This window comes from Lepus europaeus, chromosome 4 (genome assembly GCF_033115175.1).
Source record: "Lepus europaeus isolate LE1 chromosome 4, mLepTim1.pri, whole genome shotgun sequence".
In the NCBI taxonomy this organism is placed as follows: domain Eukaryota; kingdom Metazoa; phylum Chordata; class Mammalia; order Lagomorpha; family Leporidae; genus Lepus; species Lepus europaeus.
Genome location: NC_084830.1, coordinates 100,227,188 through 100,251,598, shown reverse-complemented (window position 1 = coordinate 100,251,598; position 24,411 = coordinate 100,227,188). Strand labels below are relative to the sequence as shown.

Genomic DNA, 24,411 nt, shown 5'->3' with positions numbered 1-24,411 from the left:
CTGCCATGCCCGACCCCCAGAAGGCAGCCCTACACCAACCACAGCCTCCTGCATGAGTGTCCCTAGCTGTCGAGGGCCGGCCAGCCGGCTTGGGCCTGCGTTCCTAGTTTAATAGGGTCAGGGTTGAGATATACTGGAAAGGAACAGGGCGAAGGGGCCGGTAGGTCCCTCACCCCAGCCCACCCTGCTGGAAGGCCTGCTAGGATTTCCACTAGCGATGGCGGTCAGTCACCAAGTCAGGGGTGCTTGTTTTAGCACAAGAACGTCAGCCATGGGACAGAACAGCAGTAAGCGTGCTGGCCAAGAATGCACCTGGCAGAGTAGGCGGGCATCTCCATCAAGAGCTGAACCCACCTGCTTTCAGACTGGGGTTTTCATGGATCTGGGTATCGCCCTCAGTTTCTCCTCTCCCCTCCCCTTCTGGGACATGTCTGGGGGAAGGGCTTCCTGAGCCTGGAATTCCTGAAATTCCTCCCAGAACTTCATCAGCAGTATTATTGGACCTAATAGCTCCCCCTCCCCCCCGCCCCTGGGAAAAGGCTGGGACCCACTCAACAAGGTTATAGAAGGAGAGCAAGGCTCTTTTTTTAAAAAAAAAAATTTATTTATTTATTTTACAGGCAGAGTTTTGGATAAAGAGAGAGGTCTTCCATCTGCTGGTTCACTACCCAAATGGCTGCAACAGCCAGAGTTGAACTACTTCGAAGCCAGGAGCCAAGAGTTCCTTCCAGGTCTCCCAAATGGGTGCAGGGGCCCAAGGACTTGGGCCATCCTCCATTGCTTTCCCAGGTCATAGCAGAGAGCTGGATCAGAAGAGGAGCAGTCGGGACTCAACCGGTGCCCAAATGGGATGCGGCGCTTCAGGCAAAGGCTTAGCCCACTTTGCCACAGCACTGGCCCCGCCCTGAAACCAAGACTTTTGAGATGTAAATACTGCTCTGCTTCCCAGGCTAGCTTCTATGGTTCTTCCCTCACCCAGCCACACAAATTCCCATTTCTTCTTGTTTGGTCCCTGTTAGGCTGCCTAACAGTCCTGTCAGGGCAGGGGCCAACGCAGCAGGTGCCTGCCTGTAGGGCCTCAAGAGTGTTGCCCACAAGGGCGGCCAAAGGAGTGGGACCAGTCACCTTTCAGCTGGGAATCCAGAAACACTGGTTCCTGGGACCAAAGTGACCTGTTTGTGAGGCCTGGGGGAAGGCGCTGGGAAGGGAGGCGTGTCACCCCCCCCCCCCCAGACCTCCTCCCAGGCAGGTCCTATGACTAAGAGTCAGCCCTGCTGGGTCAAACGGCCCCCCTTTCAGGGTGAAGTTTGTGGGAGCAGCTTGGGAAGCCCAGTGATGAGGGTGGGCTGATTGGATTGGGGTTAGGCAGGTGCACAGGTGGCCAGGCCACAGGAGTAACGGGATCCTGCCCAGCGAAGCCAGCCAGGCTCCCGTGCCAGGAGCAGCCTTGGAGAGGCTGGTCCACTCTCTCAGATCCCTGCCGCTGTGAGCCTGGGAAAGTGTCCCTCCGCCTGCTGGCCCCTCTGCCCCCACACAGGGCCGGGAGTCCCGCCAGTGAGGGGCGTGCTGGGCAGAGGCTTCGGCCTGCGGACAGGTGCCAGCCAAGCGTGACTCAGCAACAGCAGCCCGAGCGCCACAGAGCCCAGGGGTGGGCCGCCCGGCTCCCCTGGGTCTGAAGGCGGCCTCCAGCGGACCAGGGCTGTCAGGGAGCGCTCCAGGCGCCGCCCTCCTCCTGCAGCCCCCACCCCGCCAGGACACCGGAGCCCACCAGGCCGCCGCCAGGAACACCTTCGTTCTCTCGCGGTTTGGCCCCGTTTGGAACCGAGCGGGGCTTCCCAGCGAAGGGTGCAGAGCCTAGGGGGGCGGGGGGAGACCGGTAATGGGACCCCGGGGAGCCGGGCTGGAGACCCCCACCCAGAGGACCTTCCCAGCATGCCCTGCTGCTGCGAGGGGCGGGGCGCCCTCTCGAGCCGGCCGCGGAGGTAAACAAGGCGGCGGCCGGCTGGCCGGGGAACCCCCTGCCAGGGCCCTCTGAGGCTGCCTCCGCAGGGTCAGGTGGTCCGGCCCGCGGTGAGTCAGCGTCGCATGACCCGCCGTCACAGCAGGGGGATCCCCGGCCCTGCGCTCGTCTCGGACGTCACCCCCCTCTCTAGGTGCAGGGAGCCCCCACACCCCCAGCCTCCCCCGAGTCCACGTCCAGAGCGCGGGGAGAGCCTGGCGCTTGCGTCAGCGAACCACCTCCGGGCACGCGGCCGGCCTCAGCGGTCCTCATCCCCGAAATGGGGCCGCCTGGGAGAGCTGGCACTGGCCCTCCGCGGCCGCGGCCCACAGGTGTGCTAACGGCTTTGCCACCCTTGGAGGTGTAAGCGGGAGGGTGCCGGGGGTTCAGGGAGCAGAGCGGAGCGGCCACAGGACTCTGCTGCTGTCTGCTAGTTGTCACCACCTCCCTGGTTCTCCCCTGCTTCCTTCCCAAACAGTCCCCGCCCTTAGCAAGGGTTTTCTGAAGTCCCGCTTCTTTTCTTAGGGCGCTGCGGCTTCTCTGGGACTCGGGCCAAGCTGCTCTGGGCCATTCTTCCCAGGCTGAGGGTCATGGTCACGGAGGGCAGAGCCCCTGCGGACCCCCCCCCCCCAACTCACCCCCTAATCGTGCCAACTCCTGGCGCCTGGAGACCCTTCCCTAGCTCTTCCCCTGGCCTGCATGGTAGCCGCCACCCCCGCCCTAAGTGACCCCTCGGGGGCTTCCCTGGCCGCCCCTCTGGGCAAAGCCCTAGGCTCTGGGCCGCACTCTTGTGAGCCTTGAGGCGGGAAGGTGGAGGAAGCCCCCAAGGGGAGACCGGGCTGCAGGGCTGGGGGATGCCAAGGGACTGGGGCTAGGCACACCCGGGGGGTTGGGCTGCCCGCACTGGGAGGCCGCCAGGCAGCGGATGCTTCTCCCAATACATTCTCACCCTGGCTTCTTTAAAGATAGTTAGGTTTAAAAAAACAAACACACACACACACAAAAACAAAACGAAGAAGTGAAATTAACTTTGAGAGGCAATGACTTTGAACAGCCCTTGTCTTGACTGTTGAGGAACAGGTTTTGTGTGTGTGTGTGTGTGTGTGCAAATTGTTGAACTCTTTACTTAATATAAAGTTGGTCTTCTGTGTACAAAGCTGACTGAAAATGGATCTTAGTGGAGAATGGGACTGGGAGAGGGAGGAGGAGGAGAGGTGGGAGTGTGGGTTGGAGGGTGGGTATGGTGGGAAGAATCACTATGTTCCTAAAGTTGTACTTAGGAAATGCATGAAGTTTGTATACCTCAAATAAAAGATTTCTTTGGGAAAAAAAAAATCCTCACCCAGGCCCTGGGGGAGCACTGGTGGGGTGCGTGCGCGGCCCAGCAAGGGAGGAGGAGGACTAAGGCCCAGCGCCAGGTCCTGTGTGTAAACTCTGATGCGGACTCACAAAGCACAGGGGCCTAGGTCACCAGGAATCCCAGTGCCACGGGGACAGGGCTGCGCCTGGGAGAGCCCAGCAGCTGAGCCAGTGACCTGGGCGCACCCACAGCATCGCTCATGTGAGCCTGGGCAGGGCGCAAAGGGTGGGGGAGGAGGGCGGGCACGAGCCAGCTGCTGCCAACCCTGTGCTCACCCCACCCAAGCGCTCACCCCACCCGAGCGGTGCCCTCAGCCCCCCCCCCCCCCAGCACCGGACCAGACCCTGCCTCCTTGTCTGGGAGGTGGGGAGGGGGAAGCAGCATGGCCACCCCTCGACTCCCTCCCTCACCTCCGGGACCTGAGATCTACCACTGGGGCCATCACTGGGGTCCCTAAAGCTGAGGGCCAGCCTGTGGAAAGTTCTGGAAAGACAAAGGCAGACAGACAGGGGTTGGGCAACCATCAGAAGGGATGGACACCTCTCCAGAGAGAATCTGAGAGTGGCCAGCCACTCAGACTAGGGAAAGCAAATGTGCTCTAAGGGAGAGAGGACACCTGGCAGGCCAGGCGGGAGGCTCAGGGGAGAACTGGGAGCCGAGCTCACAGTCTGGGTTCAGACTAGGGCTTCTAAGGAAGTGGGGCCCAGGTCTTCCTTCAGGTTCTCCTTCGCCTCCTCCCTCTTCTCCAGAACCAAGGGTTTGCTGGATGTGGCTAGGTAAAAGTCCTCCCAAGGTTTCAGCACTCAGTGCTATCAGACTGTGGAGTTCACCTGGCGCTGGGCAGGGCGGATTCCCCTAGAGGGCACACCTTCCTTGAGAGAAGGCTGGAGCCACCTGCGAAGTCGTCAGCGTATGGGCAGGGCTTTGCAGGGTAAGACGCTGGGCGGCTGGGTGTGCGGCCTGGGCCGCCTGCTGCGTTCCTCTCCCTTGCAGCAGTGCCTGGCTTTCCTCGGCCCCTCTTACACACTGGGCTGATCGCTAACTTCCTACCTAACAGCTGCACTTCCCCTCCAGCTCTCTGCTGTGGCCTGGGAAAGCAGTGGAAGATGGTCCAAGTGCTTGGGCCCCTGCACCCACATGGGAGACCCGGATGAAGTTCCTGGCTCCTGGCTTCGGCCTGGCCCAGCCCAAGCCATTGTGGCCATTTAGGGGAGTGAACAGGCAGATGGAAGATCTCTCTTCCCTTCTCACTGTAACCCTGCCTTTCAAATAAATAAATAAATCTTTAAAAAAAAAAAAAAAAAAAGGGCCGGCGCCGTGGCTTAACAGGCTAATCCTCCGCCTTGCGGCACCGGCACACTGGGTTCTAGTCCCGGTCGGGGCACCGATCCTGTCCCGGTTGCCCCTCTTCCAGGCCAGCTCTCTGCTGTGGCCAGGGAGTGCAGTGGAGGATGGCCCAAGTGCTTGGGCCCTGCACCCCATGGGAGACCAGGAGAAGCACCTGGCTCCTGCCATCGGATCAGCGTGGTGCGCTGGCCGCAGCGCGCCTACCGCGGCGGCCATTGGAGGGTGAACCAATGGCAAAAGGAAGACCTTTCTCTCTGTCTCCCTCTACTGTCCACTCTGCCTGTCAAAAAAAAAAAAAAAAAAACAACAACAACAGCTAAGTTTGAGTTTTTGTCTGTTGACAGACATAAGGTGGGTCCCATATCCTAGGACCCTGATACTCCAGAGCCGGGTGCCATGGGGTCCTGCTTGGATAAATACTAGAAGTGCAAAGGTGTTTGGCCCAGTGGTTAAGATGCCACATCCCGTATCAAAGTGCCTGGTTTCCAGGGATGGCTCTGCTTTGGATCCCAGCTTTTGCTACAGTGCCCCTAGAAGGTAGCAGACAATAGCTCAACTGGCTGGTCCCTGCCACGCACAAGGAAGGCTGGAGTTCCAGGCTTCAGGCAGCCCCAGCTGCTGTGGGCAGATGGGGATGGAAGCTCTCTGTCTCTGCTTTTCGAGTAAAATGAGAGAGAGAGAGAGAGAGAGAGAGAGAGAGAGAGAGAGAGAAGGAAAATGGAGCCCCCCCCCCCCGAGAAGGGGGAGGTGCTATGTGACCTGAGCTTGGCCAAACAGAGCTGCCTGCCTCAGGGATACAGATGTGGTCCCCACTCGCCACACTGCTGCCCAGAGAACAGCACCTCCCCTTAGCAGGATGTCAGAGCTTGATCTCAGCAACTGGGCCTTGCGATTCAGGCATGGTAGGGAAGAAGTCAGAAATGAGCTTATGTCTTATGTGACAAAGGCCTAAGGAGCTGACGTCTAGGTCCAGCATCCGCATCTCTAAGTCATCTCGATAACCTTCCAGGTGCAGCCCAGTATCTGCACTTCAAATGCCCTGCCCCTTCTACCCTATAATCATCCTTCCTCTAAGGTGGGGCGACGCCAGCCAGGCTTCCTCTGTCTGATAACTTCAGGGGAGAACTCAGAAAGGAATTTCTCGTATTCACATCCAACAAGTACTTTGTTCGGGAGGAGAAGGAGAGGGGGAGGGAAGTCAAGACCCATCCCCTTAAAAGCCTAGCCTAAATGTGAACTATGCACTCTCTCAGGTTCTATCTGGAGAGGTGCCCATCGTTCTAATGGATGTCCCTACCCTAATAAACCTTGCTATTTTGTTTTCCACTACTCTGTCTCACGCCTGAATTCTTTCTTGTGCAAAGACAAGGACCCCTTGGTTCTCCGGTAACAAGGCAGGCCTATTGCTGGATCACCGCACGGCTTAAGCCAGGTAGCTGAGAGTTTTGACCCCCCCACCTCTCCATACCCCAGGCCTGCTTCGGGGTTCATGACAGTGACTGGAATACAGGCCAGAACCCTGGGCCTCACCAGTGACCAATGCCCCCTCTCTCAGCCTGCCCCAAGTTCCTGCTGCTGGTACTTCCTCTCCAGACAACGGCAGTAACAGAGCACACTGTGGATGCCGGAACCGGGTCGGCATGGCTGCGCAAATGAACTCCCAGCTCCCCTGCCGTGCTACCCTGGGATGAGTCCTGGCCAAGGACCCAGCAGGGAAGAGTTGTGTCACCTGCCAGCACCCAGGCTCACAGAGCTCTCTTCGCCCCAGCCAGGGAAGCCTGCACATTTGGGGGTGATTCCTGCAGGCTGGCCAGGAACCACTTGAGGCTCACCTGGCTTGGAGAAGTCTCCTTTGTTAATTCACAGAAATGTGCCTCCCCTGCCTGCCTGGCAGCCCCATCTCACTCCTGGGAAATGTGCACAGGGCAGAGGAAAGTGGGAGGAGGAACTCGTATAGGCTCCCTGCCCTGGGACTAGAGTCTCCAGCAGATTTTCCTGAACTCATCTATTACCCCCGACTGCAGACCATCCTTCTCCGGGGGGCCTACCGCAGGGAGGGAGGAGGTTCCAACAGGGTGTACAGGGTGCCCTGTCCCAGGCCCCCATCTGAGTGCCGTAGGTAGGCCACCTTTAACAGAGGCGTTTGCAAATGCCCTTCCATGCCCCCAGGAAGCTTTCTGAGCTCCAGGGCCTTTACTTTTCTTGTCTAGTCTCTTTTAAAAAGATTTATTTTATTTATTTGAAAGACAGAGTTATAGAGACAGGGAGAGAGAGGTCTTCCACCTACTGGTTCACTCTGGGCACAACGGGCAGAGCTGAGCTGATCCAAAGCCAGGAGCCAGGAGCTTCTTCCGGGTCTCCCACGCGGGTACAGGGGCCCAGGGACTTGGGCCATCTTCTACTGCTTTCCCAGGCCATAGAAGAGAGCTGGATTGGAAGTGCAGCAGCTGACTCGAACCTGTGTCTATATGGGATGCCAGCGCAGGTTGGGGCTTTATCCTGTTGCACCACAGCACCAGCCCTCCTCACTTTTCCACTGTGTGTCTGTATTGCCACTGAGTCATGCCTGTCCCCTAAAGAGCGCTTCCAAACCTACTGTCCCAGGGATACCCTTAGCATCCAAGAGAAGATGAAAGGCCCCTTGCCTAGAACCATGTTGTGAAAGGCATTGGTCGCCCCTCCCCCAACACCCATACCTAATAAAATGTGAAGGTCAAAACATAAAAACACACGTAAGGTTTGTGATGTGGAAATAGCTATGATTCTTTATTAACTCATCAAATTATAACACCTAGAGGCAGGACTAATGAGTACCGAAAGTCACTGCCTGAGGACGACAGCTATTTTGAGGGTGCCTGCAACCCCTTGTGTGCTGTAACCTTCGAAAATCCCCGTGGCTTCGGCTGTGATGGCTGCAGGTGCTGCTGCTCCTGCTCAACTCCCCTGCTTCCATTCCTTCTGGAAGGCCCCGTCGAGTTTGTTAGAGGGTAGTAAAAGCAAGGACGGGGTTCCCCCCACTCATCTCAGCTCCTGGGCCTCCCCCATTCTGTGTCCCTAGTCCACAGATTAAGGATAAAAGTTTGAGGCCGGCATTGTGGTGCAGCAGGCTAATATCAGAGACCCGGCTGCTCCACTTGTGATCCAGCTCCCTGCTAATGTGCCCCGAAAGGCAGTAGAAGATGGCCCAAGTGCTTGGGCCGGGCCACCACGTGGGAGGGAGACCAGGATGGAGTGCCAGGCTCCTGCCTTCAGACTGGCCCAGACTTGGCTAGTTGTGGCCATTTGGGCAGTGACTCAGCTGAGGAAATACCTTTGTTGCTCTGCCTTTCAAATAAATAAATGTTTAAAAACAAGGGAGGGGGGCTGGTTGCTGTGGCACAGTAGGCTAAGCTTCTGCCTACAGCACCGGCATCCAGTATGGGCTAGATCGAGTCCCGGCTGCTCCACTTCTGATCCAGCTCTCTGCTGTGGCCTGGGAAAGCAGTAGAAGATGGCCCAGGTCCTTGGGCCCCTGCACCCACGTGGGAGACCGGGAAGAAGCTCCTGGCTCCTGGCCAGCTCCGGCTGTTGCAGCCATTTGAGGAGCGAACCAGCAGATGCAAGATCTTTCTCCGTCTGTTCCTCTCTCTGTCTGTAACTCTACTTCTCAAATAAATAGATAAAATCTTATTTTTTTTAAAAGGAGAGGCCACCTCTAAGGGTGCCCCAGAAAACTGCCAGGAAGACAAAGCAGGCTGAGGGGCTGGCAGGTAAATCCTAACACAAAAGGACATTGTCACTAGTGGGAAGCAGGAAGAAGGAAAGACAGAGGGACTTTCCTGTGTGATGCGGCTCCTCTCCCTCCTGGCATGGAGACCGAGTTGCTGTCCTCCAGCACTGGGAGCTGAACCTTTGGCTGGAGGAGTGGGTGACAGGAAGTGCCCCGAGGAAATGAGGCAGGCCCAGATGAATTAATTATTGCCAGGACGCTGAGAGCAGCTGAAACCAGGAAGAGAGCCAGGCAACCGCTGCCTGTTTGGAAGGCAGACTCCTGCATGGGGGCGGACAGGCAGGCGGTGGTGGCCAGGGCCAGCCTAAGGGAACCCTGGGTTTTGTTGGAATCCATGCATAGCTTTTTTGTTTGTTTTGTTGCAAACTCTTTGAAGACCCCTTGTATGCACAGATGTTCCCAGGGTGTTTTCTTTTACACCAAATAAACGTACCTTTTAATTCCATCTTCTGGCACTTTTTGAAGTTGTAGAAGATGCCTACACAAACACAGGAATCCCACAAAGGACAGTTTCCTCAAGAAGTCTCTAACCCACACAGCTCGTTAGCGAGTAGACACAGAAGCTGCAGCAGGCTGGGGGCACCCAGGATTCAGCTGCCTCTCCTGTTCCTGGCAGAAACGGAGTGCCCAGCACCCCAAAGGGAGCCTGAGCTGGAAGACAAAGACAAAGCCCAGGCTCACTCTCAATCTGATCCCTCCCTCTAGACCTCACCTGGGAGGGGCCCCTTGGCAATGCTGGGGGCCAGGGCTGCGCGTCCAGGGCCTGGACTGAACCAATTTTGATGTACCCTTTCTGCTTCCACAGAGGGCGGGAGAAAGCCTGCAATTAGCACAGGCACGAGGGCACAATCACCCAGCAATGAAGGGCCAGCCCGCGAAAGCTTTGCGGAGCCGCCTGCTCTTCCGAGCTGCGGACTGGGCCACCCACCCACGCCCCGCCTTGGCGCCCAGAGCACCGGGCGGATCCAGGCACCGCCACTGCTCTGCACCCACAGACCTCAGCTTTCGCCCCCGGGAGCGGCCCACTGTCCGGAAGGAGCGACGGCCCAGCTGCCCCCACGCCTTTCCCTGGCAGCCCGGGAAGGGAGGCGAGCGCGGCCCGGAGGGCGGTGGCCACACCTTGCAGCGTCTCCCAGCTTGGAAGCGCCCGTTCCGCTCCCGGTTCCCACCGCCTGGCCGCCCTCAGACCTGGGGAAGGATTGGAAGACCCCCGAGAAAACGGCCGTGGGAGTCCCGGTGTGAGTGTGCGGGGTCCTCCTGGAGCTGCGCCTCAGAGCGTGCAAGGTGGCCGGTGGCCCCGCCGCCTCGGCTCGCACCCGCCCTCACCGCGGAGTACCCGCAGTCGCCAGGGCCCCGGCCTCCACCGCCCAGAGGCCGGAGCCCCGGGCGGCCCCCACGAGTCCGCGTGGGGTCGGGACAGGCCCGCCCGCCCCGAGCCCGCCGCCCGGGATCCCGCCCCCTCGCGGAGATGGCGGCGGCAGCGGGTGATGCGGCCCCTTTAAATACGGGCCGCCCCGCCCTTCGCCGTCGACTCCGCGGCGGCCTCGCATCCTGGCCGGGCCGCGGCTCCCGGCGCCCAGCCCAGCCCTGCCCGGCCCGGCCCCGCTGCCGAGCCGCGGCCGCTAGCGTCCCGCGCCTCGGAGCAGCAGCCGGCGCGGCCCCCGGCCCGAGCCCCGGCCCGGGCCCCCGCCTCCGAGCCCGGCCCCGGGCCCCCGGCCCCTTCCCCGCTCCGGGGCCGGGGCCCCGCCGCCCCCAGGCCCCGCGCCCCGGCCCCGGTCCCCCGGGCCATGCGGCCTCGGCCCCGCCGGCGCCCGCCGCGCACCCGAGGAGATGAGGCTCCGCAATGGCACCTTCCTGACGCTGCTGCTCTTCTGCCTGTGCGCCTTCCTCTCGCTGTCCTGGTACGCGGCGCTCAGCGGCCAGAAAGGTGAGCCCCTGCGCCGGCCGCTGCCCGCGGCCCGCGCCGCACCTGGGCGCACCTGGCCGGGCCGCCGGAGCGGGCCCGGGCGGAGGTCGCGGGAGCCGGCCGGAAGCCGTCGCGGCGCCCCGGGCGCGGGGACGCCCCTCCCTCCTCGCCCCCACTTGTTTGCTGCTGGAATAACGAGGTTCCCTTCCGGCTTTGGGCTAGGCCAGGGGCGCGCGCGGCGGCCCAGCGCCCCGTGGGGGTGCTGGCTCCGGTGGGCGCCGGTTGTCCCTGTGCTAAGGGGCGGTCGCTCCCTCGGGCTAGCCGAGGCCCCCCTCCCTCCCCGGGAGCTCTCAGAAGAGAGCGGGGCAAAGACACAAGGTCACAGAGGTGCCTGTAATCTGGGAGTCCTAGAGTGCCAGCTCCAGAGCTGCCTGAGACAGGTGTGAGAAAACAGGGAGACGCCCCAGCACTACCCCACCGCACCCCAGCCAGCCAGCCAGCCCAGGAACCTGCTGTCCCCGCCGGCCACCCCCTGCAGCCCTCCTCTTGGTATGGGTCTCCTGGCCTGAGCGAAGTTGAGTGCAGGAGAGCACCCGGCCCACCCTGCTGCCTGGTAACTTACTGCGTGCTGTCTCCTCGGACAGCCTCCACCTCTCCACACACACAGGCCTGTGCTTGGGGAGGGGACACTGCCAGTCCCCCACCGTGGCCCTCTGAGCCTGCCCAGGGCACTTGAGGCCGGCACAGGCCCTGCTATTGGCTGGAATCTCTTGGTGGAGCCTGGGTGGTTTGGCCTGAGTGGGACCCAGGGGCCTTCAGACACTTGTCCACCCAGCCCAGGACAGAAGGCCCCCGGGAGCTGCTTCCTTCCTGCAGGAGGCCAGCGACCCTCTGCCTGTCTCCGGCTAATGCCTGCCTGTTCCCACCTTGCGGGGAAGGAGAGGGTTCCTGCAGACTCCCTGTCCCAGCTGCCCCTGCCAGCCCAGCCCAGCCCATCCAGGGGCTCCTGTGTGGGTGGAGGCCAGGCCAGAGACCCTGAGGGCAGAGCCCTAGGGCCTGTGCTTGGAGCCTGTGACGGGGGCTCTGCAGGTGGGCTGTGTTGTGTGTGAAAGGCCTGGCCTCCCCTTAGGGCTCTGTAAGTCTGCATGGGGGGTGGCACCTGTGCAAGGGCCTAGTGGGGACAGAGTGCTCCATACCCAGGTGTGTCACTGAGGGGAGGACATTTTGGGCCCTTACAAGAGTGGCCACGAAGGCAGACAGTCACAAAGGCCTGGAGGATGGGTGCACTCATTGACTTGTCTGCCTTAGCCACAGGGGGCCGGTCTCTGGGAGCCACAGTGAGAGGCGACAGGTGGCTCTGCACAGGCCGCTGTGCCTCAGGAGGTACCCAGGAGGCTGGCACGCAGGAGGGCAGCTCCCAGCCAGAGAAGGGCAGGGGCTTAGCTACAGGGGCCCTTCCCCCGCGAGACGGAAGCCCTGGAGCCTGTGGGATGAGGAGAGGGGTGGCCTGGGTCTGCCCTGCCCAGGAACTGTCACCATCTCTTTGGGACCCAACAGGGGCATTGTTTGGAAACCTCAAGAGAAGCCACAGATGTGAGCTGTTGTGTGTGAACACTTCCGTTCTTACATGTAGCCAGCTCTGCATGAAGTCCACGGTGGAGCCAGGCTTCGCCAGTCTAAGGCCAGGCTGGATCCTGGCTTCAGTCTGCAGCAAGCAGGACACAGGTGGAACTGGCAGAGAGGGGGACAGCGGGGGCAGAAGCAGCCTAGGAGCCAGCGGGCAAACCCAGGAAGGACTTCTAGGCCTCGGCAAGTCGGACCCTCGGGAAGGGTCTAAGGCTCGCTTTCACACCAGCCTTGTCCAAGCTAGTGAAGCTGCTCTGCCGGGGCCCAGCGTGCAGACCTCAGCCACGCACCTGCTCAGCGCCAGACCCTGGGGGAGGGGCGAACCTGGGCTTCAGCCACCCGGGCCACCCACTCTTCCAGGTCTGCACTCTGGCAGTCCTTGTGCAAGGATGCAAGGCCGGGAGAGGAGCAAGTACCTGCCATGCTTCATGCCCCCAGCCACCTGGGCGTCATTTGGTCCCATCACGGTCTGTTTTCTAAGCACAGGTGTTCCATCTTAGCTTTGGAATCCTTGTGCCGAGAGGGAACTAGGGGGCACCTTGGGGGTGGGGGGGTTGGAAAGGCCTTGCACCTCTCAATGGTGTGGCCACCCTGCAGTCCCCCACCGCCCTGGGGTAGGAAGGTGTGGGTGGAAAGACAAGCCAAAGTGCCTCCACCTTACCCTCTAGCCCAGGAACCTCTGCCCTGCCCACCCCAGAGTGGCGTGGGGTGGGGGGAGGCTCCCCCAGGCCCAGGGGCCTTGGTCCCTTCCGTCCCAGCTCCTGGGGAGGAAGTCACAAGAGGGGAGAGTGGACCCACAGTCAGAGAAACGGGCTGAGGGTCAGGCCGGGGCCCCTGCAGGCAGCTGGCAGGACAGGGCCTGCAGTGCTGTGGAGAATGGCAGAAGGGAAGGTGTGGGCAGCTGCCAGGCCGGAACCCGTAGGCCCAACAGAAACCTGGGGGAGAAGGAGGCCAGGCTGGAGAGCAGGCTGTGGCTGACCTAGGGAGTCAGGGCAGCACTGTGCACTGACCTGGCCACCTTGGGCAGAGCCTGGCCAGGGAACAGGGAGCCCGCTGCCCCCGGGCTCCCCACACAGGGGTCGACAGCCAGGGTGGGGGCGTCCAGCACACCAGTCCTGTCCCCACACCTCTGAAACACCTCCCAGCAGCACTGCCCAACTAGGCCTTGAGCATTGGTGGCATCCAAGGGGTCAGGTTTCCAGGGTAACCCGGTCCTGGGGCCCAGCGTGGAGCTCCCAGTTCCTGTAACCTGATTCCTTGCTCCCTCCCCTGCAGGGCTGTCCCAGGGCTCTGTGTGGCTTAGGCCTTTAGCCCCTAGAGACGCAGGGTGGGGGGAGATTGGTGGGTGAGTTGCTCTTGGGACAGGTGCCATGGGGACCAGCTCCACCCCTCTGCTCTCCCTCTTCCCCTGGGACTTTGTACTCAGACCTGTGCTGTGAGCCATGGGAGGGGGTGTTTCCCGTGGGAAGCCTGCCTGGCTTGTGACCTTTGGTGTACAGGGGCTGGGCAGAGAGACAGCACATTCCAGGGTACTGGGGAGGGGGTGGTAGAGGGCTTGGGGGGACTGGTCCTGAAGCCTTGGGGATCAAGAATGGAAAGAGCCACCTTGGGAAGTGAGGCCTTGCGGGGGCCCTTTACCCAAGTGGGGTTCCAGGCCGAAGCAGCAGCCTGTGCCAAGGCAGAGGCGTCTCCGAGGGACAGGAGGTGCACAGAGGAAGAGAGCAGGCGCGGGAGTGCCAGGCCGGGAGTGCCCAGCCCCTGCGAATGGCTGGCGCCTGCCCAGGCTCTTGTTTATCTCCTTCCCACTCCCTGCGCCCTGCCACTGCCCAGGAGCCTGGTGCTGCCCACCCCAAGGATTCCACCTGCATGCTGCTCCCAGTGCTACTAGCAGAGGCCCCCCTGTGGTGCCGTGCAGACCCTCCCAGGCCGGCCCAGAGTCAGAGATTCCCAGCTCGTCCCCTTGATGGTCTTGCACGTGGCCGGGCGACCCACGGGCTCAGCTAGCTGATTCAAGCGCCGGAGCCGGGTGGGGTGCCGGCACTCCCAGGGCCCGTGTGACCACAAGGCCAGTGAAGAATGGGCACCCTGCAGCCATGGAGGCTGGCTCTCCCTGGGGGATTGGGGCGCCGATGACCCTCTCCCTGGGGAAGAGTGGGCGCCGAAGGGAAAGGCTAGGGATGACGATCCCCTTGGATTGGCCAGGTCCTTTCACCCCCGGCAAGAAGCAAGGGGACTGGGCCTGAGGCTGTTTAGCTCTGCTGAGGGCTGCCTGGCTGGAGCTGGCTGTGGTGCTGCAGCCCTTCTCAAAGAGAAAATAATGAATAGGGTGGGGGAAGAGGGCTGGCTTCCCCACTGCCGGCTTTCTCTCCTGCATGTGACTTTGGAGTGGCCCTGCTGTGACAGGAAGGAGAAAGAGACGCAGATGGCCACAGGGAGAACACCCAGGCTGTCACAGGGTACCCTCGGGCCGTGCCCTGGTGACGGCTGCGTGCCACCCACAGGCGACGTGGTGGACGTTTACCAGCGGGAGTTCCTGGCGCTGCGGGACCGTTTGCACGCGGCTGAGCAGGAGAGCCTTAAGCGCTCCAAGGAGCTCAACCTGGTGCTGGATGAGATCAAGCGAGCTGTGTCGGAGAGGCAGGCACTGCGAGACGGGGACAGCAACCGCACCTGGGGCCGCTTGACAGGTGCGCTCGAGCATAGCAAGGGAGACCTGGGGGTGGGCAGGTCCTGGCCAGTGCTGTCTGACCTGTCCATTTCCAACCCCCAGAGGACCCCCGGCTGAAGCCCTGGAACATCTCACACAGGCACGTGTTGCACCTGCCTACAGTCTTCCACCACCTGCCTCACCTGCTGGCCAAGGAGAGCAGTCTGCAGCCAGCGGTGCGCGTGGGCCAGGGCCGCACCGGAGGTAGGGGTGCACCCGGTGGGGGGGGGGGGGGCGAGAAGTGGACGGGGTGCGTCCTGGCGCTGGTCCGGGGGCCCAGTGTCACCTCCTGCGCCCTGCAGTGTCCGTGGTCATGGGCATCCCGAGCGTCCGGCGGGAGGTGCACTCCTACCTGACGGACACGCTGCACTCGCTCATCTCGGAGCTGAGCCCGCAGGAGAAGGAGGACTCCGTCATCGTGGTGCTGATTGCCGAGGCGAGTGGCGTGGGGGGCAGGGTGGGGGGACATTCACAGCAGGACCCATAGCGCAAGATGACAAGAAAAGGAACAACATCCCGGAGAAAAAAGCTTTCAGGAAGAAGCTCAGTCGTCAGTTTGGTTCGTTTTAAAAAGAAAGCGATGTGTTGGCGCCCCCTGGTGGGAATGCCCCACCCACAGCGCCTCCCATCCCAAAGGGCTTTCGCTAGACACTAGGCCCCCCAGCCCAGCCTCCTTCCGGCAGCTCACCCCCTCCACCTGCTGGACGTTGGAAGCCTGAGCCCCTTCCCGACCCCTTCCCGGCCCTTTGGGGTGGTATCTGGGCTAAGGGAGGGTACTTGGTGTCCCCACAGACCGACCCACAGTACACTTCAGCGGTGACAGAGAACATCAAGGCCTTGTGAGTCCTGGCAGCCCCAGAAAGCTGGTGGGAGGGGGTGTGGAGGCAGCCCAGTGCCACTGAAACCCACTGCCTCGGCAGGCTGGGTGTGGAGGGGCTGGGACAGGGGCTGGTGGGCTGTGCAACCCCAGCCCCAGAGGGCCTTCTGTTCCCGCCACCCAGGTTCCCCACGGAGATCCACTCGGGGCTCCTGGAGGTCATCTCCCCTTCCCCCCACTTCTACCCTGACTTCTCCCGCCTCCGCGAGTCCTTTGGGGACCCCAAAGAGAGAGTCAGGTACTGGCACTGCTCCTACGCGCCCAGCGCCCTGCTGTCCTGTCCCTGGGGGTCTGAGTCTGGGTTGTTTGCCTGCAGTGTTTCTGAGTCTCCACCAGAGGAGCCCTGCGTGGTGGGGAGGGGGGAGCAATGTCACTTCTCAGTGGCAGCCACACCCAAGGTCAAGGGTCTCTGGCTGCAGGTGGAGGACCAAACAGAACCTCGACTACTGCTTCCTCATGATGTACGCGCAGTCCAAAGGCGTCTACTATGTGCAGGTCAGCCCCTCGGCCCTGGGGGGGGGGGGTGTGAGCCCCGCCCCGCCCTGTGCCCACCCTGAATGCCCGCCGCCTTCCACCCACCCCTGTGCAGCTGGAAGACGACATCGTGGCCAAGCCCAACTATCTGAGCACCATGAAGAACTTCGCCCTCCAGCAGCCCTCCGAGGACTGGATGATCCTGGAGTTCTCCCAGCTGGGCTTCATCGGTGCGCCCCCGCCCTCATCTCTCCTCCTGGGCCTGGGCTGTGTCCTGCCTCTGAGCCTTAGGCCTAGACCTGGCCCTGCCTGCAGTGCCCGCTGCACGGGGGAGTCAGGGTCCCCCAGCCTCACCTGTCCCCCTGTGTCCACACACTTCCTGAGACCCGCCCAGGGGAATGGCGGTGGGACTCACCCAGCACCCCCTCCTACAAGGTGTTGGGAAGAGGCGGGGTAGGGCAGTGCTGCCCACTGAGCACCCTTCCCCGGTCCTGCCCCAGGGAAGATGTTCAAGTCGCTGGACCTGAGCTTGATAGTGGAGTTCACCCTCATGTTCTACCGGGACAAGCCCATCGACTGGCTTCTGGACCACATTCTGTGGGTGAAAGTCTGCAACCCGGAGAAGGATGCGGTGAGTAGGGGGCCACGTGGAGGCGGGCGGGGGCGGCGGGGCCATGCATCCGGATCTGCACCGCCGAGCCGAGCCCCGGGCCTCCTTCTCCCTTCACAGAAGCACTGTGACCGGCAGAAGGCCAACCTGCGGATCCGCTTCAAGCCGTCGCTCTTCCAGCACGTGGGCACTCACTCCTCGCTGGCGGGCAAGATCCAGAAACTGAAGGTAGGCTGCAGGCACGCTCAGCGTGCTGGGGTTGGGGGCCTGGGCGGGGATAGGCAGAGCCAGGCCACGGTGCCTGAAGTGTGCCGCCGGCCCTGCGGCCGCAGGACAAGGACTTCGGGAAGCAGGCTCTGCGGAAGGAGCACGTGAACCCGCCAGCTGAGGTGAGCACCAGCCTCAAGACATACCAGCACTTCACCCTGGAGAAGGCCTACCTGCGTGAGGACTTCTTCTGGGCCTTCACGCCCGCTGCCGGGGACTTCATCCGCTTCCGCTTCTTCCAGCCACTGCGCCTTGAGCGGTCAGTGCCGGCGCCGGCAGCTCCACCTTGCCGGGGGAGGGGCAGGGTGGCCACCGGTGTCCAGACCTCAGCACACCAGTCCGGGCCTGCAGATGGGCCTCTGGGACCCCCCCCACCCCCCCAGGAAATGACAGCACCAGGTCCCAGTTTCCTTCCGTGGGAGGTCAGGCCCGTGGGGACTCAGGTGACACAGCGCGCAGAGAAACCCATGGCCACGGTCCCGGGAAAGGCCCCGGCTGCCCTGTGGGGCCTCAGGCAGTGCTCCAGCCCTGCAGCAGCTCACGGGCCGGCCTGGCCGCAGGTTCTTCTTCCGCAGCGGGAACATTGAGCACCCGGAGGACAAGCTCTTCAACACGTCCGTGGAGGTGCTGCCCTTCGACGTGAGTGGGACGGGTGTGGGTGTGCATGGAGGCCTGGCCCTCCGCCGGCCACCAGCTTCAGGGCCTTCACTTTGCCCCCAGAACCCCCAGTCGGACAAGGAGGCCCTGCAGGAGGGCCGCTCGGCCACGCTGCGCTACCCCCGGAGTCCTGACGGCTACCTGCAGATAGGTGAGTTGGGGGCGAGGTGCTCGCGGCGGGAGGGGCAGGGCTGGGCACTCCTGGACCTCACGGCCCCGCCCTCTTCCAGGCTCTTTCTACAAGGGTGTGGCAGAAGGCGAGGTGGACCCTGCCTTTGGTCCCCTGGAGGCGCTGCGCCTCTCCATCCAGACGGACTCGCCAGTGTGGGTTATTCTGAGTGAGGTGAGACGGCTGGGGGTGCGGGCGGGGGCAGGGGCGTGGCTCCTCGCTGAGCCCGGCCCCCTCTTTTCGGCCCTTCCAGATCTTCCTGAAGAAAGCCGACTGAGCGGTGGGCTCTGGCGGGCACTCGGTGGCCCCCGAACACTGCGTCACTGCTGCCCCCGGAGGGCCCAGCCTGGATGCCCCGTGGGGCTGGCCCGGGGTCCACCGCTGGCCCGGAGGCCCCAGGAGCTGGTGCTGCCCCCGCCCACCGGGCCGCGGGGCGCAGGGGCCCCACACTGTGCCTGCGGGCCGGCCCAGCCGCCCAGACCCCCAGACCGTTCGCCCGGCCGGCCCGGCCAGGCCACGTTGGAAGCGCTTCCCCTCGGGCGCCCTCTCTCCAGCGCGAACACTGGAATGCATATACTACTTTATGTGCTGTGTTTTTTATTCTTGGATACATTTGATTTTTTCACGTAAGTCCACATATACTTCTATAAGAGCGTGACTTGTAATAAAGGGTTAATGAAGCCTGTGCCTCTAATGGGAGTGCTCTCTGTGCCACTGCATTGGCTGGAGGCTCTGGGCTGCCCTGCCCCCTGAGCACCTGATGTCATCACCCTTACAGCCCAAGCCCCAGGTATTCCCCGTCCTGCAGGGGCCTGTCCTTTGAGAGGCCCTGTCACTTGGAAAGAGAGTGACAGGCTGGTGTCACTCGTGAGCGCAGGGACTAGGGTGGCTGAAGGTTGGTGGGGAAGGCGAGAAGAAGGGGCCAGGTGAGGAGAGAGGCTGAGAAGGAGCAGGAACTGAGAGCAAGGCAGAAGCACTCGTGTCGTGCCCCCCAGGAGACTCCTTTTCTTGGCGACGCCGCCTCCATGGAGCCTGCCAGACTGCTGAGCCCTTCTAGGCTTCGCAGCCGGCTGTGCGCAGTCCTCTGTGCCCCAGAGAAAGCAGCCGGAGTGCAGAAGTCCAGTTAGGGGAACTTTAATAAGACTCCGGGCGGCAGAGGAGGGCCGCCCTCCCCTCTCCACGAGGCGCTGGTGTTCCTCGGTCTGGCAGACCCGGTCTCAGGCCCAGGGCAGCAGCGTCCGGAGCCAGCCAAGCAGCGCGGCGCGCAGCGGGGCCGGGAGGAAGTGCGAGAGCAGGCCGAGCGCCCCCAGCGCGATCAGAAGCCAGAGCGCACCCGCGCTCTGGTACAACGGGGCCAGCCTGCTGTGCCAGGCGACAGCGCTCAGGGTTGGGCCTCCGCGGCCCCCCCCCCCCCGCCTCCCCGCTCCCAGTCCCCCCCCACCCCCCGCAGCCCCCGGCCCACGCGGTTCGATCTCCCAGGAGCCCCGCCCGCCTCTCACCTGAGCTCCGCCGAGCGCTGGTAGCCGTGAAAGTAGCGGAAGCGCGCGAACAGGTAGACTAGGCCGCAGAGGGCTGCGGTGCCTGTGAGAGGGCGCACGGTGAGTGCGGGGGCGCGGCCGGGCCAACCTGCCCTGCGCCCCTGCCCTGCGCGCAGACCTTCGTGAAAGTAGATGCCAGCGACCCAGAGCGCGGCGAGGAACAGCGGGAAGTACTCGCTGCAGTTCACCCTGCGGGCGGTGGGCGGGCCAGATGAGACGTGGCCCAGCCGGCCGGGCCCCGGGACCGCTGGGGTCGCGCCCACCCTGTGCCGCCCACCCTGTGCCCCGCGCCTCACTGGGCTCGGTAGACGCGCTCGAATCCCGGCGGACCGGTGGTGAGCGGAGGCGACACACGGAAGGCTCTTCTGGCGTAGATCACCTGCAGGGAGAAGTAGGCTGGGGGCGGTGTGGAAGTGGCGTCAGGTGTGGTCGCCCCTCCAGTCTGGCCCCGCACGGAGTGAGCGCCCCGAAACTTCTGTCTGATGGTCTCCCCGCCTGTCCCCTCCTGTGTCCGTCTTGCCCAGTGGGGAGGGCGGGCTGGGGGCAAGGAGGCCCTGCCCTGCCCGTGTGTATGTGTGTGTGTGTGTGGGGGGGGGGTAAGGGCACAAGAACACCTGCAAAACACAGGCAGGTGCCCAGTTTCCGCTCTCCAGATTCCCCTGAACAGGAAGTGCTCCGGAGGTATCAGCAAGCACAGCCTATGGCTCTCAGGTCCCTAGGGGCCTCACCTTCAGGCCCACCAGTGGGGACCCCTTGACTCTGCCTCAAGCCAGGGTCACGCAAACTTTTGCTGAGGGCCCGGCTGCTGCCTCAGTTTCTCAGGCCAATGGTTCTGGGCCCAGGCCCGATTCTGACAGATACCCTTTCCCTTACAACGTGACTGCAGCTGGGATGCTCCCAACTCACCCCGGGCTCCACCTCCGTCCCTTCCACTGTGAGTAGCTGCATAGGGTGGGCTGGCCCTCTGCTTACAAAGAACTCTTCTTCTCCCCCTCCTCCCTGGAGCCGTGACCACACCCACAGCCCCAGTGGCGGGTCTCCCTGGGACATCTTTGGTCCAGGCCCTTATGGAGCTAGCCCATGAGCATTGTGGGTCCCACAGGTGGCCATGTCAGCACAGTCTGGGATTTGTCATGAGGGGCCAGGGCGGGGTGGGGGGCAGGCTCCATGAGAAGGGGCCAGCTTGCTGGCTCAGCTGAAGGTCAAATCACTCTTTCCAGCCCTCCCGGACCCCCCCCCCCCCACAAGGGGCTGAGCCCTATCCTAGCCCACACACCGAGGGCCACTGGTGTCCCCATTCCACAAGGCGCCTGGCCCAGCGGTGTGCCCTCTGGGGCCAGCCTGATTTAGGCATCAAGCAGTCACACTGGGGTGAGGGGGCTTGGGGAGCAGGTTTCAGCCCTTCCCAGTTCACGCAGCCCCAGGGTGCAGAGATGGATGGGGACTTCCTGCTGGGATCTACAGAGGGGACCGCTGGGAAGGTGGGCTCTGCACCAGGCTCAAGCTGCCCCGCCATTTGGTCTCGCATTCCCCCAGCTCCTGTAGCTCAACAGAGAAGTTGGCACCCTTTCTCTAGCCAAGAGGCCACCAGCCCCCAGCACTGTCCCCCTGGTCAGGCACTCCTCTTGGTCGTGGTCCCTGCCCAGGACTCCTGAGCTCACCTGCAGAAGTCCCCCAGGGCTACCCCCTCCCAGCCCTGGGAAACTGAGCCAAGCAGCTGGCACTCAAGCTGGGAAGTGTGGGCTGTGGCACCCTCCCTGGCCGCAGGCATCTGAAGCCCACCCACCACCAGACAGGAGAAAGCCCACCTTGCAGCAGGACTCCGAGGAGGGTGACAGTGGCCAGGAGAGCCATCTCATCGTCGTTCATGGTGCTGGAGAGCTCCTATCAGCCCATCTGCTGATAAGAAGGGGAAGGCTGGCCTCAGCACCCTCCCCGCCCCTCTCCAAGGGCTGCAGGGAGGGGAGGGGCACATGTGACCTTGCCACTGAGCCAGGGATTGTGGCCAGGCTGGAAGCCGGAAACCAGGCTGGGAACAGTCTGCCCGCTTCCTCCCACTGGCCCCTTTCTGTGCCCTGCCTCTGTGCTGGCGGAGCCCACACTGGCCATCCAGGCTCCTTCCGACGCTGGACGTGTCCAATGGATGCATAGCTTCAGTGTGCCCCCAGGCCCTGGGCCCTGAGCAGGCCCAGCTGGCCTTTCAGACCTCATCCTGGCTCCAGTCCCGGGTGCCTGAGCCCCCAAGTGGCCGCAGGACAAGGACTTCGGGAAGCAGGCTCTGCGGAAGGAGCACGTGAACCCGCCAGCTGAGGTGAGCACCAGCCTCAAGACATACCAGCACTTCACCCTGGAGAAGGCCAACCTGCGCGAGGACTTCTTCTGGGCCTTCACGCCCGCCGCCGGGGACTTCATCCGCTTCCGCTTCTTCCAGCCACTGCGCCTTGAGCGGTCAATGCCGGCTCCGCCTTGCCGGGGGAGGGGCAGGGCGGCCACCGGTGTCCAGACCTCAGCACACCAATCCGGGCCTGCAGATGGGCCTCTGGGACCCCCCCCCTCCCCAGGAAATGACAGCACCAGGTCCCAGTTTCCTTCCGTGGGAGGTCAGGCCCGTGGGGACTCAGGGGACACAGCGCGCAGAGAAACCCAGGGTAGGCCAGGGTAGGCCCTGAGCAGTGTCTCCTAGGCCCCGTGCCCTGAGCAGGCCCAGCTAGCCTTTCAGACATGTCCCTCATTCTGGTTCCAGTCCCAGGGCACTGCGGGCTCCTCCCTGTGCCCCCTCCACCCTCCCCATCCCCCACGCACACCCACTTACCTGCTTCCCCGCCCTGCCCAAGGCTGCTCAGTGGTGGAATGCTGACCGCAGCCTCTCCTGCTGCAGCCACTCCCAGCTCCCTTTGGCCTCAGACTGGAGTCCCAGTACCTCCAGGCTTCCTCAGAGCTGTGCAGGCACCATACACTCTGCCGCCTGGCCTTGTGGGCCAGCTGTCCCAAAGCATTCTGGCAGGATGGCAGAACCCGGCCCCGGCCCCCATCTTAGAATGGTCAACGCCCTTCCTACCAGATTCCTCTTGGCTCAGGGTAGCGGCCTCCTCTTCCCTTTCTGTGGCCCCAGCCCCCCAGCACCGAGGTCCTGTGGTCTGGACAGAGCTGCCTCCTGCCCCCCAACCCCCCATCCCCACCAGGTCTGGGGCCAAGCCTGGTGGTGAGCCGCAGCTCTGGCAATGCCCTCAGTGCTTCAGGGAAGGGGCTCATGTGGGTTGTGGGGCACTGGCCACCTGAGTCTACCTCGCCTGGCACGCTCCGCGGGGCCATGCAGCCACTTCTCCTTCTGGTCACAGCTGGGTTAGGGGGGCGGGTTTGGTCAGCAGTGACAGAGGCCACATGCAAGCTGCAGCAGGGACAGGGACTGACACTGCCTTTTGCTGGGGCCTGGGCCACGGGGACGCCCTGGGCCCCTCCCCCGCATCCTGCAGGGGGTTTCTACCCATCAGAGCTGTGTGGCCCCGGAGCTCCATCCTCGCTGCCCAGACAGAAGCCTTCTGTGCTGCACCCAAGGCTCGGTCCAGCCCTTCCTCATCCCAGACACGCCCTGGCTGGGGCTCTGGGGACTCCGAGCTGACAGGGGTGGGTGCCCATGCTTGCCCTCTGCACCAGCCCAAGGCATGTGCTCAGGGATGGAGAGACTGACGGGAGCCAGGACACAGAGACGCACCCCTGGGCCCTTCCTGAACCACCCTGACTACAGGCTGGCCCCTGAAGAGAAGGCACGTGCTGCTCACTGCCTGGGCACTGGCGACCGTGCCCGCACGCTCCATGGCCATCGGACAGCCGTGACATGGCTCCTGTGTCTCTGCCCGTGCGGCCTTGGCGCTCACTCACAGGCCAGTGTGTCTGCCCAAGTTCACTGCCGGCTCTCATTTCCTCTGAGGCCAGGAAGTCCTCCCATCTGAGTTCCTCCCCTTGGCCCTGGCCACAGGAAACTCGGGCCTGACAGCAGCAGTTTCAGAGGAAGTCCCCGTCCAGGGCAGGGTCCCGGGCCCCAGCCTCAGGAGCCTTCTCCAGGGCCTTGGTCTCTATCTCCCTTTCTCTCCACTTGCCCAGGGGCTCGGGGCCCCGCCTGGGCTGACAAGAAAGCCAGCAGGCCCCCAAGCTCCTGTCCAGCCCTGGAGGCGCCAACACCACCAGGGCAGTGATAGCTGATCCCCAGCCGCTGCGTGATGCATCCTCTATGCCTCCGGCTCCTACATGGCCCTCAGGAACCATCCAGAGGATGCCAAAGACCCCTGGGAGGCAGAAAGACCACCAACATGGGTGCAGTGGGCCAGAAGTGGCGGCACACAGCTCAGACCCAGAGCATCCCACAAAGCAACACTTCCTTTGAAATTATTTTAGAATTACATAAATATATCCTCCACGCAGCTTCTTCTGTTAACATCTTCTCTAGCTTCCAATTATGTAAACCAGGAGTTTAACACTAATACGATACCGTTGTGGTACAACAGATAAGCTCCTGCCTGCATCGCCGGCATCTCATCTGAGTGCCGGTTCGAGTCCTGGCTGCTCCACTTCTGATCCAGTGCCCTGCCAGGAAAAACAGTGGAACATAGCTGAGTACCTGCTACCCCTGTGGAGGAACCTGGTTGGAATTCCAGGCTCCTGGCTTTGGCCTGACCCATCCCCAGTCTTTGCATCCATTTTGGATGGCAGATCTTTCTCTCTGTGTCTCTTCCCCTCTGCCTTTTCAAATGAACAAATAAATCTTAAAAAAGAATACAACACCATCGAGCCTCTCTACAGAACTTCAAGTTTCACCAGTGATCCATTCAAACAGGACAGCAGCCTCCAAAACACTGTGCTGATTTGGCGCCTGCAAAAGAGCCCATGCACTACAACTCCATTGGTGAAATGGCCAGGAGAAGGCAGATCCAGCAGGCGAAAGGGTGTCCGTGGGGGCCTGGGCCTGGAGCATGGGAGGTGGTGGAAATACCCCCGAATTGCCTTGGGATAGTGTGCACAACTTGAAGAATTCACTGAAACCACTGATGTGTACACTTAGAATGGGAAAGCTGGGATGGGTGTTCAATCTAATAGCTCGCATCTGGCTA

The 24,411-nt window shown here is 62.4% G+C and overlaps 2 protein-coding genes and 1 long non-coding RNA gene across 6 annotated transcripts; 1 reads left to right on the top strand and 2 right to left on the bottom strand.

Annotated features, from left to right (window-relative positions):
• Positions 1–626: 626 nt before the first annotated feature.
• On the bottom strand, positions 627–10,383 carry LOC133757773 (uncharacterized). Its single transcript, XR_009865731.1, has 3 exons — positions 10,298–10,383; positions 8,909–9,126; positions 627–904 (listed from the first exon to the last, which is right to left on the bottom strand). It is a non-coding gene; the product is annotated as an uncharacterized LOC133757773 (long non-coding RNA).
• On the top strand, positions 10,250–18,449 carry MGAT4B (alpha-1,3-mannosyl-glycoprotein 4-beta-N-acetylglucosaminyltransferase B). The gene is made up of 15 exons (XM_062188559.1): positions 10,250–10,402; positions 14,509–14,694; positions 14,778–14,918; positions 15,017–15,150; positions 15,507–15,553; positions 15,716–15,829; positions 16,011–16,086; positions 16,181–16,295; positions 16,566–16,696; positions 16,796–16,903; positions 17,008–17,201; positions 17,503–17,581; positions 17,663–17,750; positions 17,830–17,942; positions 18,022–18,449. Exons 1-15 carry the CDS (start codon positions 10,306–10,308, stop codon positions 18,043–18,045), a joined length of 1,647 nt encoding a protein of 548 aa, XP_062044543.1. The 5' UTR covers positions 10,250–10,305; the 3' UTR covers positions 18,046–18,449.
• Positions 18,450–18,456: 7 nt separating this feature from the next.
• LTC4S (leukotriene C4 synthase) lies at positions 18,457–21,718 on the bottom strand. Of its 4 annotated transcripts, none has more exons than XM_062188560.1 (6): positions 21,642–21,718; positions 21,115–21,205; positions 19,603–19,702; positions 19,425–19,495; positions 19,268–19,349; positions 18,457–19,127 (listed from the first exon to the last, which is right to left on the bottom strand). In XM_062188560.1, exons 2-6 carry the CDS (start codon positions 21,173–21,175, stop codon positions 18,986–18,988), a joined length of 456 nt encoding a protein of 151 aa, XP_062044544.1. In that variant the 5' UTR covers positions 21,176–21,205; positions 21,642–21,718; the 3' UTR covers positions 18,457–18,985. The 4 variants fall into 4 exon arrangements, with proteins under 4 accessions (XP_062044544.1, XP_062044545.1, XP_062044546.1 ...); XM_062188561.1 differs by having other exon boundaries at positions 21,115–21,202; positions 21,669–21,718; XM_062188562.1 differs by having other exon boundaries at positions 21,669–21,713.
• Between the last annotated feature and the right edge of the window lie 2,693 nt (positions 21,719–24,411).